The sequence below is a fragment of the Gastrolobium bilobum genome, unplaced genomic scaffold (assembly GCF_033153095.1).
Source record: "Gastrolobium bilobum isolate Gb01-03AN ecotype WA unplaced genomic scaffold, APGP_CSIRO_Gbil_v1 utg25739, whole genome shotgun sequence".
Classification (NCBI taxonomy): Eukaryota; Viridiplantae; Streptophyta; class Magnoliopsida; order Fabales; family Fabaceae; genus Gastrolobium; species Gastrolobium bilobum.
In genome coordinates this window covers 143,592-162,728 of record NW_026896155.1, presented here as the reverse complement: position 1 = coordinate 162,728, position 19,137 = coordinate 143,592, and the positions used below count along the sequence as shown (strand labels likewise).

At 31.8% G+C, this 19,137-nt stretch overlaps 2 protein-coding genes across 3 annotated transcripts; both read right to left on the bottom strand.

Moving 5' to 3' along the window:
• Window positions 1–2,627: 2,627 nt before the first annotated feature.
• Window positions 2,628–5,365, bottom strand: LOC133298058 (protein IQ-DOMAIN 17). Of its 2 annotated transcripts, none has more exons than XM_061497299.1 (5): window positions 4,980–5,365; window positions 4,558–4,845; window positions 4,188–4,436; window positions 3,830–3,967; window positions 2,628–3,744 (listed from the first exon to the last, which is right to left on the bottom strand). In XM_061497299.1, exons 1-5 carry the CDS (start codon window positions 5,106–5,108, stop codon window positions 2,941–2,943), a joined length of 1,608 nt encoding a protein of 535 aa, XP_061353283.1. In that variant the 5' UTR covers window positions 5,109–5,365; the 3' UTR covers window positions 2,628–2,940. The 2 variants fall into 2 exon arrangements, with proteins under 2 accessions (XP_061353283.1, XP_061353282.1); XM_061497298.1 differs by having other exon boundaries at window positions 4,558–4,848; window positions 4,980–5,362.
• A 6,693-nt stretch (window positions 5,366–12,058) lies between these two features.
• On the bottom strand, window positions 12,059–13,926 carry LOC133298063 (uncharacterized). Its single transcript, XM_061497302.1, has 6 exons — window positions 13,720–13,926; window positions 13,450–13,582; window positions 12,770–12,887; window positions 12,627–12,663; window positions 12,286–12,532; window positions 12,059–12,177 (listed from the first exon to the last, which is right to left on the bottom strand). Exons 1-6 carry the CDS (start codon window positions 13,924–13,926, stop codon window positions 12,059–12,061), a joined length of 861 nt encoding a protein of 286 aa, XP_061353286.1.
• Between the last annotated feature and the right edge of the window lie 5,211 nt (window positions 13,927–19,137).

The following is a 19,137-nucleotide window of genomic DNA, read 5'->3' as shown; positions in this document are numbered from 1 at the left end:
TCTTACTATATTCCTGAAATTCATGATTCTCATGTAAAAAAATTTCTCTTCTACCAAATACTTTGTACAAATTTTTGGAGGTTGGTATTTTCTTTTTCTTTTTTTCAAAAAAACGCACTCATACTACGACTTGGGTTAAGTGATTCTACTTATCATCATATAGATTCTACGGATCTTATTTTATACTTTGTTATAATACTTTCTTTTTTTTTGGATTGAAAGGAAAACAGTTATAATACTTTTTATAGAACACATAAAATCAATTATATGAAAATAATTCTTTTATCAATGAGCCAAATAACAAAGTATAATAAGTGGGCTTATATTACATTTCAACTGAAAATTTTTATGGGTTTCTCACAATTATATTGTTCATATTTGGTCTATGTTTAATCAATACGAGATTTCATCGTTATTCATATTTGAATATTTTCAACGAGAATGTTATATTTATTATTATTTTAAATTTACCATTCTTACAACCTGTTTGATTATTGTTGGATTAATTTGAAATCAACGACAATTATTTTATTTTATTTTTCAAATATTAATTTCAAAATTCAATGATAACCAAATAGTTTATAAGAAAGATAAATCTAAAATAGGGGTACGTTATAACTGCCCCTTAATATAATTGTGGTACAGTATAAAGAAAATCTATCTACGAAAAAAAACATAAGGAAAATCTCAGTTTTAATTTTGACTGGTCAACGAGGAGATTATTTGGTGGAGCACATTTAAATTGGTTTAAGACCATTAACATTAAATTTGAAGAATAAACAACATAATAGCTGAATTGAACCGGAATATTAATTCAAGGAAATTTTTTTTATCAAGTATTACGTGATTAACGGCTTTTATGTGTGTTAACATATTCATGTATGCAAGATTATCCCATTCTAATAATTTTTTTTTTTGTGTGGATAATTTAATTTTACCCTCTTGATCAAATCAGTCCCTTGAAAGCAAGCATCTTTAGTAAAGAATCATCTCAACCAAAAAATTTAAGGTTTTGAATTAGGGCATTTTTAATGGTTTATACTATTTTCTAACACATTTCCTCACACAAAAGTTCTTTGGACTTAAAACATGGATATTGCATTAGCCTAGTGTTTTTTGATTTTATCTTGTGCTTAATTAATTCTACTTGAAAGTGAGAGACGATGGTGATCGAACTTGTGATCTTATAGACACTAAAACTCTAATATCATGTAAAAAATCATCTCAATCCAAAATCTTAAAATTTTGGATGATAGATTTTTAAATAATTTATACTGTAACGGATTTCCTCTCTAAAACACCAATCCAATTATTCAAACACAAGTAGATCAGAAGACATATTATAGTCATAGGCTATATAGCCTTGAAGTTCCTTTTAAAACCTAAGAAGTAGTATTTACTAGGATGGGACCCCAAACATCTCATAATTCCAAGAAACCTCTGATTCATGATTATGAGTTTCAGTGAAGAAAAGGGAGTTCAACTCCAGTCCTGTGTAACGATGCAATAAGCTCTTTACCTTTTAACAGCCTTGCAGAATAGCACAAAAAATGTTCATGACCTAACTAATAAGCTTAAGGGCCCTGCATGAACCAGTCTAAAAAAGCACAATAGTTAGAAGATGAAAGATTCTATGATCTCTTCTCATTAAATGATGCCTCAAGCGTATTTATTTTACCCTTTTTGGCAGCAGGTCAAGTAGCAGCATGAAAAAGTTTCATGGCTGAAAGCAAATAATAGCAGGAAACAACTGAGCAAATCATTCTTTTGTTGATTTCCTTGACTAATTGGTTACCGTTGATCTCCTCCTTCACATGCATGAAAGTTCTATTATGTAAATTGTCAATTTAATCTCTATAGAAATTGTATTAAGTGCGTACAAGTAATCACATTTTGAATCATACTTTCAAACATTGGAATAAAAAACAAAAAACATCAATAATGTACGGGAAAAGATGGGTTTCTGTGACACCGTTTCACATACTATTATTGGCATACCAAAGTTCAAAGACTTAAAATTTAAGTGTCTTTCAATTGTGAAATATATCAATAATTATATGATTTGCTCCTGATAGTAATGTGTAATATATCCATTTAATTAAAAGAAAAAAAATTGAAGGGGGAGAGGGTGGTGTACGTTTGAATAACTAAGGTAGTGTTTGGTTCGAGAGAAATTTTTTTTTACTGGGGAAATGTAATTGATTGGAAAATGGTTGGAAAGTGAGTTTGGTAAGAAAATGTAAAAAAAGTTGTTTGGTTGACCCAAATATTACCAGGGAAATTTATTTAAATATGCAAAATCTATGTTCGGGAGAAACTTTGCACCTGTTTTTTCACTTCCCCAGTTATCTCAAAATATCACATCTCAAGTGGTATTCTGTAACAGTGAATTTCATCCAAAAATCAACACAAAAGTCATTTTCCCATCTATCCTATTTGTCTGGTATTTTTTTGAAAAACCTGAACCAAACATGGTATTTTCCAATATCCACTTACTCTTTCCCATCAATCCCAAATTAAACCTTCAACCAAACACTACCTAAAGGCAATAATAGCTAAAATACAAAATATCACAAGTTATTGTGACAGGACAATACATTAAAGGCCATTCAAATGGTGTAGGCAATTCTTTCTACATCAACACAACATCCCAAGTGAGGTAGGCCACCACATAGTGCTCACTTTTATCTTGGAATCTAAACAAAAGTATTAAAAAACAAATGATCAACGAACACATCAATGGTTCTCAGCTTCCTAGCAAGAAAGTACTTGCTTTTCTGCTACTACATAAGATTCAGGTCACCCTGGGTAACTTCCTTTCTTTTGAGGTGAAGGGGTTATAACTAAAATAAGTCTAACATCACAAAAGCCTAAATAAAATAAGAAGCCAATAGTGATAACCTTTCTAACTCTTTTTCTCATCAATGTATGTAACACAAATCATCTCAACCATCTTCTAAGGTCACCAGTTGAAGAAGGAGAAACCTCACCACCAAGACTCTCAGTGCAGCAAGAAGAGTAAGTGGATTGCTGCTCCAAACCAAAATGTGATACACCAACACTCTTGAAGCTTGGACTCCTTAAACTATGTCCATAATTTCCATAATTCACTCCTACATTATAAGGATCAGGAGCAGGGAAAGAGAGCCTTTTCTTTGCTGATCCAACCCTGTCCCTCTCTGGTGTGCCTGGCCTCTGCCTCGGCGCACTCTGTGATCGAATTCGAGCCTTTGCAGATTCAGTTGCTGCCATGTAATTAGGCAATGCAGCACCACCATTACTTGTTCCAACCCTACCATTTTGGTACAAGTTTCCTATATAATGATAATTAGACCTCAGGCTTGGTGTTTGAGAGGTCTGGTAGCTTCTATCTTCTCTAACACACCGAGGGCTTGCGGACCGGACTTGGATTGGTCTTGATTTTGCAGGAGAAGGGGTTGCAGGGGATTGGTGAATTGATCCATTTTGGTGTGTTCTGTGAAGTGGCGAAGCAATGGAATGTCTTTGTGGTTGGTGGTTTGGGTTATACTGATAATTTGGATGTGATCTTCTATAATTGGTTCCAAGATATGAGTAAGGTTGAGAGGTGTCAATTTCAACAGTTTTAATGGGGTCTCTTTGATCAGTTGAAGCTCTTCCCCTACTCTCCCATGGCTTCGTAGCCATCCACCGATCGAGCCATTTCGGTCTCTCTTCGAGCTCATCTTCATTTCCAATTGATGATGTCCTACCATTCCTCCAAATCTATGACATTGTCACAAGTACAACCAATTAGCCAATGAAATTCAACTCCAAAATATCAAGAAAATATAGTGAACAGAATGAAAACCTGTTGAGAAAAAGCTTGGGACAAGGACTTGTCCCTTTTCATAGCTGCTTCCTTCCTCTGCTTCAACATGGCCTTCACTTCTTCAACTGTGTGTGGACGTTCATCCCAATCATCTGCAATGCTGCTTCCCTCTCTTGACTATCAAATCAACCACAGAAACCCCATTCAAACACATAAGCCTTTAAACAGAACACAAAAAAAAGTTGAGAACTATTCCCTTGCTTTTGTAAGCAAAAAGTACTTTTTTTTTTTATCCCTCAAACATAATTGCTGATTTTGAAAGCATGAAAAAGTAACACAAAGTTTAATCATTGATGATGGTTTAAACTTTTAATCAAATCAAGTCTTTCTCACTCACTATTGATTTCCTATCTGAAATGTCCTGAAGATACCGAGATTCCCAAACGCTAGTAGTGTCACTGAAAGTGGATTTTCTACTTCCTTCAAGTGAAGAAGACCTTATCCGCTGGTCAAGGACCCTTGCTTGTACTCTAACCAAAGCCTGCATGCACCGAAGTGTCATCTTTGCTTGCTTCCTAACATTATGACCTCTTACTAAAGCTTGCAACTTCACCAACCCCTTAAGTGCACGAAGTGCTCTTCTAGCCTTCAATGTTCAAGGAAAAAAAAACAAAAAAAAACTCATTCAGATTAACCTCAGTTGCATTTCATTTCACATAAATCTTTGTCACGGTTAAGAATTTTAGATCTGCTTTGGTTGCACTAACCAGATATCCTCTGAAAGCAGTTTGAATCAAAGTAGCAGCATAATGCTCCCTAGCAAGACTAGCAGGTTTGGTCAACCTTGCAACCTCAACAGCAGCCTGAGCGGTGGCCATGGCAGCCTCGGCGGTGGCAACCGCCATAGCAAGCGCATGCTTTTGATCTTGGTCTTTCCTTGAAGCCCCACTTTCAGTAGTTTCAGCCACATCATGCTTCAACTTTGTTGGGGTTTGTTGTGTTATCACAGTTTCATGATTCACAGGTTTTCTGAATATCCATCTTCTTTTTTCTCTCTTCTGCAAAATTTAAAAAAGGTTTCATTTTCATTTTCATTTTCATGATCTAAATTGATCTGGAAAGTAACATAGAAAGGGATCATAGAAACTAGGAAAATGAAAATGAAAATGAAGGAGCTGAGTTTTAGTACCTTCTCTTCATCTTCTTCTTGATCATAGTCCTCTCTTCTTTTGCTACTCCTTTTGTCACTGTCTTTGGTGGGAGATCTGAATGCTCTTTTGACAGCAGTTAACCACGAGCTACTACCCTTCTTCCCCATGTAAAACTCAACAGCATTTACAGCTATAAACAGACCCCAGAAAGTGCCAGAATTGTGCTAAGAGTTAAAGAGAGTGAGGTCCAACAGGGTTGGGTAGGAAATGCTCCCCAACCAAGTCTTTTAACCGTGTCTGAAGGAAAAGAAAATGAATAATAGTAATGAGAACCAAGGCATATACTTGTGCTGCTTTGGTTCAATCTTTGTTATTTTTATCAAGTACACGTTCAGCAATGCTGCAGTAAACTTGTCCTCATCATCATACCTCTGTCATTACTTAGTTCTCTCAAATTCTCAATACTGCAAGTAAATGAATCTTTCTAAAATATAATAATATCTGATCCACCTCTCACTTATTAGTTAAATGATTCTCACTTATTGTTTCATTCAATTTTGGTATCAGGCTAGATAAAGAGTAACAAATGAGATTATTTTTACCAACATGCAATAAATTATTGAATAAAAATCATGCTTCAAGATTGTGTTGATTGAGTACATGGTTTAAACTTTGAAGTATGTACTAAAATTAATTTATTTTAAGTGGGGAGTCAGAGACAGGCTGTGTGTTGAGAGGGGCAGTATAGAATATTTAATTTATTCAGTAGATTAATGTAAATGGCAAAGCTTATGGATTTTAGAGGCATGGGGTGGAAAGCAGTGGCAGTGTCAGAAGCTACCTTAAGCTCTTAATGTTAATGAATAATAATTGAGAGAGTGATGGGTGGGTGTGCGTGTGTAAGAGTGATATACTAAGGAGGTTGAAAACTTGAAACCAACGAAAAGCATATATTATAAAGCAAGTGGAGGGGTGGATAAGAGAGAAGCCAAAAGTGGCTTTTTTTATAATGGAATCAGAAAAAGCTACTATTTCTTTTTTGGTGATAAAATAGCTTTTGGAGTGAGCAATTCTCTTTACTTTGTGAAAAACGGGGGGGCATAATAGCTAAGCTGAGCAATTCTCTCATGGTGTCACGTGCAGTGAGCAGGTCGAGACATATCAGGTGGGTGATGGACCATGGTGAACCTCACTTAGAAACAATCAAAACCATGTGCTGTGGCTTCACTTAATGAAAATTAATAATAATAATAATTTGCAATAAAATCACATGGCACAAGAATCCATGCAGCTTTTGTCTTAATTCTCAAACTAAACCACTTCTCTACTTCAAAGCTCAACTGCTAAAGTACTCTCACGGTCTCACCCAAAGACTGGTCAAACTGTTCTAGATTCTCTTGGGAACTCAATTACTTGGTTTATTATGTGGGTAAACCTAATCTTATAATGTATAAGAAAGTATATTTTATATTGTAAAACAAAATTAAGGTGGGTTCCAATTATCTTTTTTATGCAGGTTGCTTTTTTTTTTTTTTTTTTACAGATAATATAAGAATATCACATTCAATTTCCTCTGCTTATTTTTTTTTCGGAATACAATCCTAAAGTTAATTTCTCATTGAAATAGAAAATATATTGAACCATTATCACTGGAAAAAAAAATATGAAAATAACATTTTTTTTTTCTCTTACCCAAAAAGAATTCCAAGGATGCTCTATCTTTTTTCTACCTGTGATTAGAAGGTGCAAAGAACTATTAAAATTCCATATTTTTCTTGAATGTGGAATGGTGTCACTTGTCAACAAGCATTTAAGGCTGGACAAAAGAGTTCCCTATCTTCGAAGCAAAATGCTTCTATCACAAAATAATATAAGCAAAATATCCAATTTTATCTACTGGGATATTATACGACAGCGTTAAGTTTTCAGTATTCACTTTACAAAGTAGAAATGTAATGCATCTCTCGTCGTGAAATATATTAAAGCAATTTCGAACTTCCTAAGAAATAAGATGGTTCGTGATTTGGATTCGATCAGTTTGAAAGTTAATTTTTTCATGTGATAATTAACATGACCATGTTATTGTGGGGCAATCATAATCATATATGGGTAAATTAGTGGTGATAAAAGAGAAGAGAAAAAAAAATATAAGGATAGGAAGTTACACAATCATCACCGTTGATTTAATTATTAATGGTTAAGATCCTCTCATATGACATGATCATGTTAAATTACACGTAAGAGGATCCATTTTCGACCAGTTTTGAAAGAAAAATCATTCGATCCAATTCTTTCGATTTGATCATATAATTATTTATTCAGTTTGAATTTTTTTTCAAATCCGATCCAATCCAATCCAATTTTATTTGGTTTGGATTGGATTTATTTTTGATTTTTTGAAAAGTCTAAAATTTGTACGATGATTATTGTGCAAATAACACATCTTTTGTATATATTGGTTTTGTAAAGTTTGTATGATGATTATTGTACAATCTAGAAGTATCTGTAAACGATAATCTAATTTTCAATATATTACAACAAAAAGTTGAATTACCATCTTTTACCTCCAACAAAAAATTTATAATGTGGTTGCTTGAGATACGGAGACCCAAATTGTTATCATACAAAGAAACTGCTCTACAACAATAACTCATGTAATAAAAATATATAATGTAGTATATATATATATATATATATATATATATATATATATATATATATATATGGGGTTTACATTTCTGCAGCTACTGTACGTGTAGCAATCAAATATTTGTCATATACATACTTGAAAGTATTAGATGCGGGAAATCATAACCATACAAAAGATGAAAACATTAAATGTAGGAAATCATAACCATACACCTGTCGTTGTTGTATGTAAAGCGGCTGCAGAAATGATTTTACCTATATATATATATATAATATATCTTATCCAAAAAAAATTAATAACATAGATTAAGCACAATTCACTTTCTCCAACATAATGAGTTAATTAGTTTTGGTTTAGAATTTTGCTATATGGTTTTCGGACTATGATTCGAGAATAGGTAGAGGATAAAGTTGCAGAATCATTTGATCGGTTTGAATTGGATTGGTTTTCACTTACCAAATCGAAAACCGATTCAATCCAATTAAATTTTGAGATTTTTTTAATTTTAGATTAATTTGGTTTTTGATTTTTTGATTCGGTCATTACTATTTGAATTGGTCGATGAATACCTCTATTAAAGGAGATGGATTAGGCGCATTTTGTCATGCGCTCGAGGGATGTGTAAGGTGAATCTAAAACAAAATGGGCATTAATTGTAATGATTTGCCAACTATTAATTGCATCTTTAAACATAACCAAAAAAAAATCACTTTATTCTTAGGATTTTATGTTTGTTATGTTACATAACATAACAATATTTTTTTACACACACAATAGAGGGGAGAGAAAGTAAAATGCTGAAATGGAGAGAAAAATATATGGGTCTCACTGTTTTAATGTGTGTATAGAAAAATATTGGAAGAGTGATCATTTTGTCACACTTGGCAAAAAATTTACCAGACTGCCACGCCAACAGTAAATTTTGCCAAAATGTCACGCTGCACCCTTAGCCGTCGTTGAAGAAGTCTGAAAATAATTAAAAGTTAAGATAAGATAATGCGAATTAGTTATATTTTCAGACTTCTTCAACGACGGCTAAGGGTGCAGCGTGGCATTTTGACAAAATTTATTGTTAGCGTGGCAGTCTGATAAATTTTTTTGTCAAGTGTGACAAAATAGTCACTCTTTCTAAAATATTGGTATGTCATATAACATAACAAATATAAAACTCTTATTGTTATGTTTTTCCGACAATAGAAAACTGTATACCTATACACAGTCATAATTTTTTTTAATGAAAATGCAATAAAAAAATACGAATAGGTTATTCTAAAAATACCGGTGATGGTGTTGGTATATAGTTAAAAATAAAAAAAAAATAAAAAACCTTCACCTTCCATGCTTATAAAGGAATTAATTTCATCTAAATATGAAAAATTAAAAACAATAACTTCAAACATGTGATATGTAAAGAAAAAATGGGGAAGAAAAACTTTGCTGACAATTGACATGACTCGTTTTCTCATTCTAATTGAATAAAAGAGTATTTTGTACTTAGGAGTCTCCAATAATAATTTCATTAAAAAAAGGATTTTGATTCCGTCATGTTATATAAAAAAGGTGGAAGATTTCTCAGGACACAAAAACGGTAGACCTCACATTTAAAAAAAATAAATGACACTGAAATCGAAGTAAGTGCAGGAAATTGATTTTATGTTTTTGCAACATAATCTTTATATTTCCCTAAAAAAAAAACATAAGAGAACTATTTTATTTTTTGGATTTTGTTTCTTGCTGTTTAAATTTTTAAAATGAATATTGTTTTTTACTTTATTCCCTTATATTTGTGGAATTATGACTGAAACTGGAGACCAATGTTATAAAAATTGGACTGACCTGGCCGGGTCGATCCGGAAACATGTGAATCGGTCATGTAATCTGTCCGATTTTCATATTGGGTCGGTCATGTTACAGAATCGGTGTGACCCGGCTGATTTTAGTAAAAATCGGTGATCCGATCGGTTCAATCGCTAACTCGGTCCGGTCTATTAAAAAAAACTAATTTATTTTAATAAATTAATGTCTTCTTTTTTTTACTCTTAAACACAAATGATTTGTTTTCTTTTAAAATATTTGAGTGATTTGTAGCTTATTAACTTACATAGATTATGTACTTACAAGACTAATATTATCTTGATTATGCAATATGCAGGGAATTTTGATTTGATTTATAGTTAAAGATGTCGTTTACTGAACCTGAAACACTAGTACACAAATATTATATGTTTGATTGATCTTTTGTTGGACAATGTTGTGTATTTTATTATTTTCATATTAAAATATTTAAAATTGGTATATTTTTTTATAAGTATTTAAGTATATTTATAATTTTTTAATATAAATTATAGATTTACATATATTTATCGGGTCATGCGGTTGAATCAATAACTCAGTACCTCGACCGAATCAATAACCGGGTTGGGTTTAATAACGAAGACTGAAAAATTGAGAAAGGGGCTTAAGAGAAAGAAATTCAAACTGGGCTTTCTGAAATTTAATGTTACACTGGCCCTAGGCCCTAGCATACATTGGCTGTGTTGTGACTGAGACTTATGCAATATGGAGCCTTAAAAACAAGATAACTTATTCTATCGCTCAAGACCTCTTCTTTTTTTCCCCCTAATTTTATTCTTTTGAAAAATTACAGCGTAAATAATAAATTTTATTCACATATGATATGGTGGTTTCATAATTTATTTTATTTTTTACAAAAATCGACATCTTCCGAAAGGAGATTGATGCCTTTAATTTCGTATTTCTTTTAGTGTTAAATTGTTTATGAAGATGAATGATGATTAATCTAGACTTTATATTAATATTATGTTCTGCAAATTTCTGTTACAAATAAAATGTGAGAAAATATTTTTCCCAACTAGTATATTTGCGGTGGGGATGAATTTCTTCACGGCTTCACCTAGAGTTAGAGATCATTTAAAATATATCCAGAATTTGAACTGGAAAACACTGATTAAGATGGAATAATTCTGCCAATTGCTTCACATACTTTAAAAAAAGAGAGATAATTTAAAATATTTAAAAAAATTCAGATTTAATTACACTTGAAAACAAAGAGAAAATCATAATTTCAAGTTACTTAAAAGGGCAGCCTCTTACACTTATTTTCTATTTAAATAAATATTACTTTTTTAGATTTTTATAAAAAAATAAAAAATAATAATAATAATAGTATAATACGTTCATACGACTATTTCTTAGCATTAGAGGTACAACCGTGGAAATTGAAATGTTAATATATCCTACGAATAAGACGATAAGAAAAATTGTCACTCCCACAAACTATTTATTTTTATAATAATGAAGTTTGAGATTTGAAATCCAGTGTTCCGATTTTTTTATTTTTAAAATTATTTTGTAGAATAATTATTAGAAATATGTCTTTTCTTTATTATTTTTTATTTTAAAAGTTAAAAATCAAAACACAAAATTTAAATAAGTAGACATGTTTTCTAAAAACAAAAATATAGTTATAAATTATAATTTCTTTTTTTTACAAAACAAGTCTTATCAAATGACTTTTTTATTTTTTTATTCTGAAAATCAAAAAACTATTTTTAGAAACAGTATGACCATCTTCCCCCACCCTGCCAGAAAGCTTTAATTTAACAAATTATTAGCATTAAGAATAAAATGAAGAAAAGAAAAATAAAGGCAATTTTGGCAACATTGAAAGAAGAAACTTCACCCACCAAACCAAAATTTAAAACTGGTCAACAAAAATGATGCCAGTCACCACCCCATACACATATTAATTGTAGGCTAAAAAAAGTATTCAAAAGGTACCAACAACTATTGAACTCCACATATGAGATCTCTCCCTTGGATTCCATATAATTTTGTAGTTGTACACAGAGCAAAAGAAGAATTATGTTATCTATAAGAAAAAGAATGTAAAGTGACAACGAAAGATGAATGGTAAAAACCATGATTATATGTGAAAAAGCAATAAACAAATAGACGTTAACATTTTCTATTCAACTAATGTCCTATCTTAGAAAAAATAAAAAAATATATCAATCATAAAAGACAAGCTCTAACCTATTGAGCTATCCAAGCTCAACTTTTTCTTCCTAATTGACCAGCCAATCAAGGGTTCGAAGATATAATAAAATGGATCTTGTGAACCCATTTACTGCAATATAAACAAAGGACTATATGTCATTGGATGCTCCCAGTACCCAAGACATAACATATCTTTGGTTGTTGAATTACTCTAAAGGGTAGAATCCAAAGCTCAAATAGTTGGATTCTACCTAATGCTGATTACATGAATGAATATGATCTTCCCCTACTTCTACAAGTATTTTAAAAATAACCTTATTTTCCTAAAACAAACAGGTATGATGATGAATTGAGAATGAGTTAAGGTCGGTTAGGAGCACAAGCTTTTGTTGGGTTCCATAGCTGAAGTTTTGGATTCAGCTTTTGATGTGGTTAGCCTTGTAAAGATCAAGATGTAGACTTTTGTTTAGAATCTGTTCCAGAGGTTTTTGAACTACCAACAACCCCAGTTGCTGCCACACTTGCTGATATTATTGTAGTTGGGGTTGAAGTTGCAGTTGCAGTTGCTGAAAGTGTTACATTTTAGCCTTCAATACACAATTCAAATAGGATTGTGCAAGAGTGAAAGAGACAATATCAACAAAAATAACAATATTTTGCATTAGACTTATCACCTGCACTAGTAGTTGGCACTGCCAGTGAAGAAGGAAATGACAATATCCCAGCGGAGCCATAATGCTGAGGCATAAATGAAAATTGTGCCATTTGAGGGTATTGAACTCCAAAACCATGAGTTTGGATACTCTGTGCATATTGACCATAGAAAGGGTAGATATTATTGATCAACCCTACTGCCCCAGATGCTCCCACAGATGGGAGGTAAGGTGAAAATTGTTGAACTCCATATACACTATAATAGCTCTGCAATAGTTTTGCACACAAAGAGTATACCACAGTAAAAAAAATAAAAAAATAATGCTGATACTTCTAAGCACTTTATTACATTAACACATACCGTAGGATACAAGGTGTCTTGTGAATATCCAGAATATCTGTCAGTATCCAGAAGGGACATTAGAGAAAAAGGCAAAAAAATGTTATTAGAAAATGACATGCGCAACATAAAAATGATCTATTCACATAACAATTTCATGTTACCCGTAAGTTGAATAAGGAAATGTGTATTGCCTAGTGGGTTGATGGAAAAATGTAGATGTAGAACTATGATAAGCAGGTGATTCCACCAGTCCAGGTGGAGGCCTCAACCTTCCTGCACCTACAATGTGAGTTTGCATTTCAATCCTTTTTTCATCTTATGGCACACGGAACCAAATTTTTGTTTTAAATTCAGTAAATAATCAACCATTATAGGTTGTAGCTTGTTGCTAGGATGAGTTAAATTTAGGAAAAAGTTCACAAATATCCTGTGATTTGCTTTAGAATCACTTATGCCTCCGTAGTTTTTTATTTATCATATATGCCCCTATAATTTATAAAAAGTAAAAAACCACAGAGGCATATATGATAAAAAAACATATCTTTTTGCAAATCACATGAGTATATGTGATAAAAAAAACACAGAGACATAGATGCTTCTGAAATAAACCACAGGAACATTAGTGAACTTTTCTCTTAAATCTATTAAGATGAGAAAACTAAGAAACTAAATTCTCTGCAGAAATTGCTGAGCGAATTCAGAACAAAAAAAATATTGCTGCAGTTAAAGGCTACCTTTATATCTTCTTACTTTTTATTTAAATGGATATTGTATTATAATCATAAAATATTAAGATAAAGGAAAGAACAAATTAGATAAAGGAGAATGGAAGATTTGAGACCATGCTGAAGAGTTGGTGGTCGATTCTTGTTTGCACCAAGAGATGCAAGATTGCAGTTTGCCCTCCTCCCATCAATAATTGGAGATGGGTTCTGACAAGCTCTCATGGCTGCTTCTGGATCCTTAAATGTGACCTTCGAAAACATAACATAGACTCATTGTTCAAGATCATAAACTTATTAAGTTATAACCATAAATGGAATAAACAAAAAAAATATAAACTATGCAAAGATGTCAGAATCATAAAAATAAAAATGCAAATGGGACTTACAAAGCCATAACCCTTGGATCTCCCTGTGTTCTTATCTGTGATAACAACAGCCTCCAGGATCTCTCCAAATTGCTCAAAATACCTCCCCATTGTGTCCCTCTTGGTCTCCCAAGCTAACCCTCCCACAAAGATTTTGGTAAATGTAGTGTCATTATGCTGGTCCAGAATGTTACCACCCACCATCTGAGATTGCATTTGTTGAGACATTAACAAAATAACAAATGCAAGAAATTCCCAAAGAAGCAATTAGCCCCAGAATCTCAAATATATTATAGAGAAGCAAATAGGGTGAAGAAAACCCAAAACAGAAACAAACCCAAAAATCCAAAGACAAGGACGAGGAGAGAAAAGGAAACGGTTAATAAAGGCTGGAAAAGAAGCTATTTGTTCTTCTAAAACCCATCAATGAAAACACTCGTGCACTCATGATTCTGTTCATGCTCGTCCTTCTTACTTTAAGGAATTTTTTTTTTTAATTTTTCTTTTTCACTGAGGCTATAATTGCTACTTGCATACATTCACAACAAGAAGAAGAAGAAAGTCCTAAGATTCCTCAACACTAGTACCCCAAACAGAAAGAAAAATCATTACTGTCTAAGAAAATATTATATACCAAGAACCTTGCTTGTTTGTTGTGCCGTGGAGAAGAAGAGAGAGTATAAGTATACTATGCAAAGTTAAAGTAAGCAAACAAAAAAGCTGCCAGAGGGTGGCCACAACAATAGAAGGTCACTGAGGCTGTCTCCAATGAAATGTGAAAGACCAAAAGACCAACTTTTCTTGTTGTAACCCACTTTCCCTTCTTTACTATAATAAAAACCAATGAGTAATATAATATATTTGTGGCGAGCCATTTTGGTATCTATTCGACCTTGTCTTCATTTCCAAGTTGATTGACTCCAACCTGTCCTCCAAATCTATGACATTGTTGTGCTGCTTTCAACCACCAACCATATTAACCTTGGAATCTCAGAAAGTAAAACAAAGTGAACTTGTTGGCACAATGCTTGAGTTCTACTAGTACTTTTCTTGCTTCATGGATGCATGCATGGTCCTCTTTGTTGAAAATCGACAATAGCACAACACACACAAACCAAAAATGAAAAGAGAAAGGGAGAGAAAATCGAGATGGCTTTCTGGTGATCCTGTCAATAATAGTACTCATCTGAACGTGAAGTATGAGACATACCCAATACTTTTCTCATAATCTTGGTCATGGTCATGGTCCTTTGTTCTTTCTTCCGCTACTCCTTTTATCACAGTCTTTTGTTCGAGATCTGAAAGCCCTTTTCACAGGAGCTACCTTCATCAAAATGAAAGACAAAATTAAAACATTTCTTATTTACAGCTAAGCTAACATAAAGTAGAAACAGAATCTATAAAGGGTCAGAAAACTACAGAGTCTAAAGAGTAATGGGTTCCAACCTCCATTATTAACTAAGCTTGATAGAAAGAAAGAAAAAGAAGATAAAACAGAGGAGCATGGGATAATCCAGTAAAGCTCAGATTCTATACAAGTCCATCTCAAGTCCCCATTTTCATTTGAATGTGTTATGGATATGAATATCATATCCCAACTACCTACCAGGGTATCTAGTAAAAGATAGAGTCACCAGCATCTCAACAACTCTAAACAGTCAAAGGGCACAAGATAAGGATCACATTCCAACAGAAAGAGAGTTAAATCCTATTGCAATTGGGGGAGCTCAAAAGGCCCAAGCCTAAGAAGGTAATCCTTATAAATAAGAGTCTAAGGACTCTAGGTAAACACTTTTAACCTATTTACTGATACTGCCCACACTGTGCACACACCTACCCCTTGGCTATAAGCCTATTGCTTGTGCGCAGTGATTGGGACCTCGGCTATAAGCCTAGTATACACCTGATATACACTATCTCTGAGCGCATTCCTCACGGTATAGCAATACGGTCAATCCAGGACCAAACAAAATGTAATTTTGACCCTTGATTTCTCAACTTTGTCCTAAATTACATGTCAATATAAATAATATGTTTTAGAACCGAACCTTTTTATTGTTGAAAATCAAAAATCACACACAAATCGAGAAATAAAAGAGAAAGAGAAGAGAAAATTTTGATGATTTACCTAGTTCACCCAATGTAGTCTACGTCCTTGTTTGTACTATATTCACTTCACTGCCACTCGTTAAAAGTCATTCGGTTTACAAGGAGAATATAAATAGGATTAGAAAATCCTAACAACAGCTATTTATGGGCCCAAGCCCAAACTACTAAGAAAAAGAAAAAATTACAATAATTCAGAGGCCCACAACAGTACATAGCCTCTACGGACCTGGGGGCGCTATCCCCTGGACCCCTACCGGGGCGACTTTCCCGAACACCCATCAGGGCAGCTTCCCCGAACTCCCGCCCACTCACGTGGAAGCGGGACCCCAGTTGCCTTTCTATTGACCCCGACAACAGAGACCCTCATCAGCATGCGAAGTACGAGCCATATCCAATATTCATTTCTATTGTTGTAATGGATCAACAATTTCTATTAATGTTGTGAAAGAGAATTATGTGTTGTTGTGCATTCAAAAGGAAAATGTTTTATTGAAAGGACATCAAACCAAAAGTGGCTTTTCTCTCACTGAAAATTGTAATGAAACTTTATCTGAAAATCAAGTTGAATGAACTGAGCAAATCTCAAATGGTTTCATTCACATGGTGGGAGTACGTATAATATTCCAATAACAAACTATGTGTATAATTCATTTTTATCTTATCATATGCTTCATCAACCCAACGCAGTTATTGTCCTAATTTCCTAAACACTGCTCTAATTGTATTAGATTCTCTTGGAATCATCACTTATTATTTTGGCTTTTACTTTTTTATGTTTTTTTTTTTCATGTTACAGAAGATATTTTTTTTTTATACATACACATAGAAGTGTGTGAGACCTATGTGAGCTTATGTGAGAAAAAGAGAGAAAAAAATGAGTCTCGCATACTTTTATATGTATAGGAGATAAAATTATTTCCTAAATATGAGAAACATTAATCTCTTTAAATTATCTTAAATATAGATACATCTTATTTCTCTACCAAAAAATAGCTCATTTTAAGATAACCTTACCTGAGATTGTAATAAAAAAGGATTATATTCTCACAGGAGATAAGATACCTTATATTGTACTTATAAAACTTATGTGGGTCCTATTATACAGGAAAAGAGAAGAAGAAAAAAATTAAAATAAGCCCCACGCCTTTTTGAGTGTGTAGGAGAGATTTGTTGTCTTCTATCACACGAGACTAATATTTTTTTTATAAGAAAAGGAGTTAAATCTAATTCTTTTTGCTTTTATTTATTTATTTACAAAGAATATTAGATTCATTCAAGAGAAGGTAGAAAATGACCAGCCAAAGGAGTATTTTGCTGTATCTACTTTGTGCATTTTCAATTTTGTGCATTTACATATTACAATTACTTAACTCTCATTTTCTTTATTTGTTTTCTTATATAATTAGAATTGGAAAATGTTAATTTTAAATATTCATTTGATTAAATTATATTAAAAATGTTACTAACTTATATTAATAAATATAAAATCAATTATCACTTAAAATATAGGCTTTAATGTTTCTAAAGTGAATGTAGATAAGTTATCTACATTCGTTCCCAAAATGACGTCGTTTTAGGTTGAAAAATTAAAAAATTATAATGAAAAAGACTATTATAACCCTGAAATAAATTATAATTGCAAAAATATCTTGATTTTCGCCTCAAAACGACATCGTTTTGGACTCACTGTAGATAAGTTATCTACATTGACGGTAGAAAAAGCGAACCCTAAAATAAAATGCTTGAACTTTTGTTTTAGATTAATAGAATTTAGAAAAGAGAAACTTAATAACTATAATAATTAATTATTATAATTTTAAATTTGCAGGCCGGCCTAACCTGTTGCAGGCTAGCTGATGTCCGTTTGGGCCAAATCGAGTTGGGTTAAGTAGAACCAAAAATAGTTTTTTCTTTCTTTCAATTTTATTAATTAAGCTCACACATTTTGTACTATTTAGTTTGATCCATTGGGGCAACTCATTTTGACATATCTAGTTGAGAGGCATGTAATGGAAGTATGTCATTTCAAATCTCACAAAATACTTGATGGCTTTCTTATTTCCTTTTGTATAAATAATTTATAATTTTTATTTGATTTAAGTATATTTCATTGATAATATATCTCTACTTTGTTTATATTAATAATATTAGTATAAGATGCGTCAAAAAATTTATAAATATTATACAAGATAATGCCTTTTAGAAATAATTATTAAAATATAATTAAGATTGAATAAAAAATTTATTTTATAAAATAATTAAATAAATGAAATACCTATAAATATTTTTCATTTTCCGAAAGAATTCAATCAACTTATTAAAATAAATATAATAATATTTTTTATTTAAATTATGTATATAAAAATAAAATAAAAATGAATTATATAATTATTAAATTATAGATGTGAGTCTCTTTATTATATTTTATGATATTATAATTATATTCAATATTTTGAATTTTTTTTTAATTTTTATTACATTTTTAGAGCTAAATAAATTTAATTAGTATTAAATATTTAACTGTAGAGTAAAAAAAGTTATAATTATAGGTATAAAATTTAAAGAATTTTTTTAATGAACCAATATAAAAACTAAGTATATATATGTTAAACAAAAAAAATTAAGTATATAAGTCATATTACCAAAAAAAAGTATATATGTCAATTGTCAAGCCTAAATTCCTAAAAAACGTATGATTTCAATCAAAACCAAAATGAGCCTATACATGATATTAATATTGTTTAAACATAATGATAAATCAAATCAACACATAATGCATAAGTATTTTGCGAAATAAAATCCTTTATCTTTAGAGTATATATTTAAATTTGCTTACCATTACATTTCTTGAATTTATCTTTGAGTAAAAATAAGGAACTCTTCCGACAGTAATCTATAGGGAACTCTTTGTTGTATTTTTTGAGTACAAGTACAACTAGGGATCGTAATGATTACTCCTTCGTGTAAAATGTATGATTACCATGTTTACAAAAAAAAAAAAAAAAGTATGATTACAGTTGCATGAGATTAATATTATTTTCACGTAATGGTGAATTAAACTAACTTATAAAGCACAAGTATTTCCAAAAAAAGAATTACGATACTATATTTGAAATTGCATAACACGAAAACGTATGATTTCAGTCAATTCAAAACAAGTACATGCATGAGATTAATATTAATTTCACATAATGGTAAATCAAACCAACTCATTATGCACAGGAATTTAGTGAAATGAAGTACATTACCTTGAGGGTATATATTTAAAGGGTTCGCTTTTTCTGCAGTTATTGTAGATAAGTTATCTGTAGTAAGTTCAATACGACATCG

What these genes read in the sequence shown, in the direction of transcription:
- LOC133298058 (XM_061497298.1), bottom strand. Translation starts at nt 5,108, where the DNA reads ATGGGGAAGAAGGGTAGTAGCTCGTGGTTAACTGCTGTCAAAAGAGCA. An exon ending in AAGAAGAAGATGAAGAGAAG is followed by an intron (nt 4,849 to 4,979) that starts GTACTAAAACTC and finishes TAAATTTTGCAG; the next exon opens with AAGAGAGAAAAAAGAAGATG. An exon ending in CCCAAGCTTTTTCTCAACAG is followed by an intron (nt 3,745 to 3,829) that starts GTTTTCATTCTG and finishes ACAATGTCATAG; the next exon opens with ATTTGGAGGAATGGTAGGAC.
- LOC133298063 (XM_061497302.1), bottom strand. Translation starts at nt 13,926, where the DNA reads ATGTCTCAACAAATGCAATCTCAGATGGTGGGTGGTAACATTCTGGAC. An exon ending in ACCACCAACTCTTCAGCATG is followed by an intron (nt 12,888 to 13,449) that starts GTCTCAAATCTT and finishes CTCACATTGTAG; the next exon opens with GTGCAGGAAGGTTGAGGCCT. An exon ending in AGTGCCAACTACTAGTGCAG is followed by an intron (nt 12,178 to 12,285) that starts GTGATAAGTCTA and finishes TAACACTTTCAG; the next exon opens with CAACTGCAACTGCAACTTCA.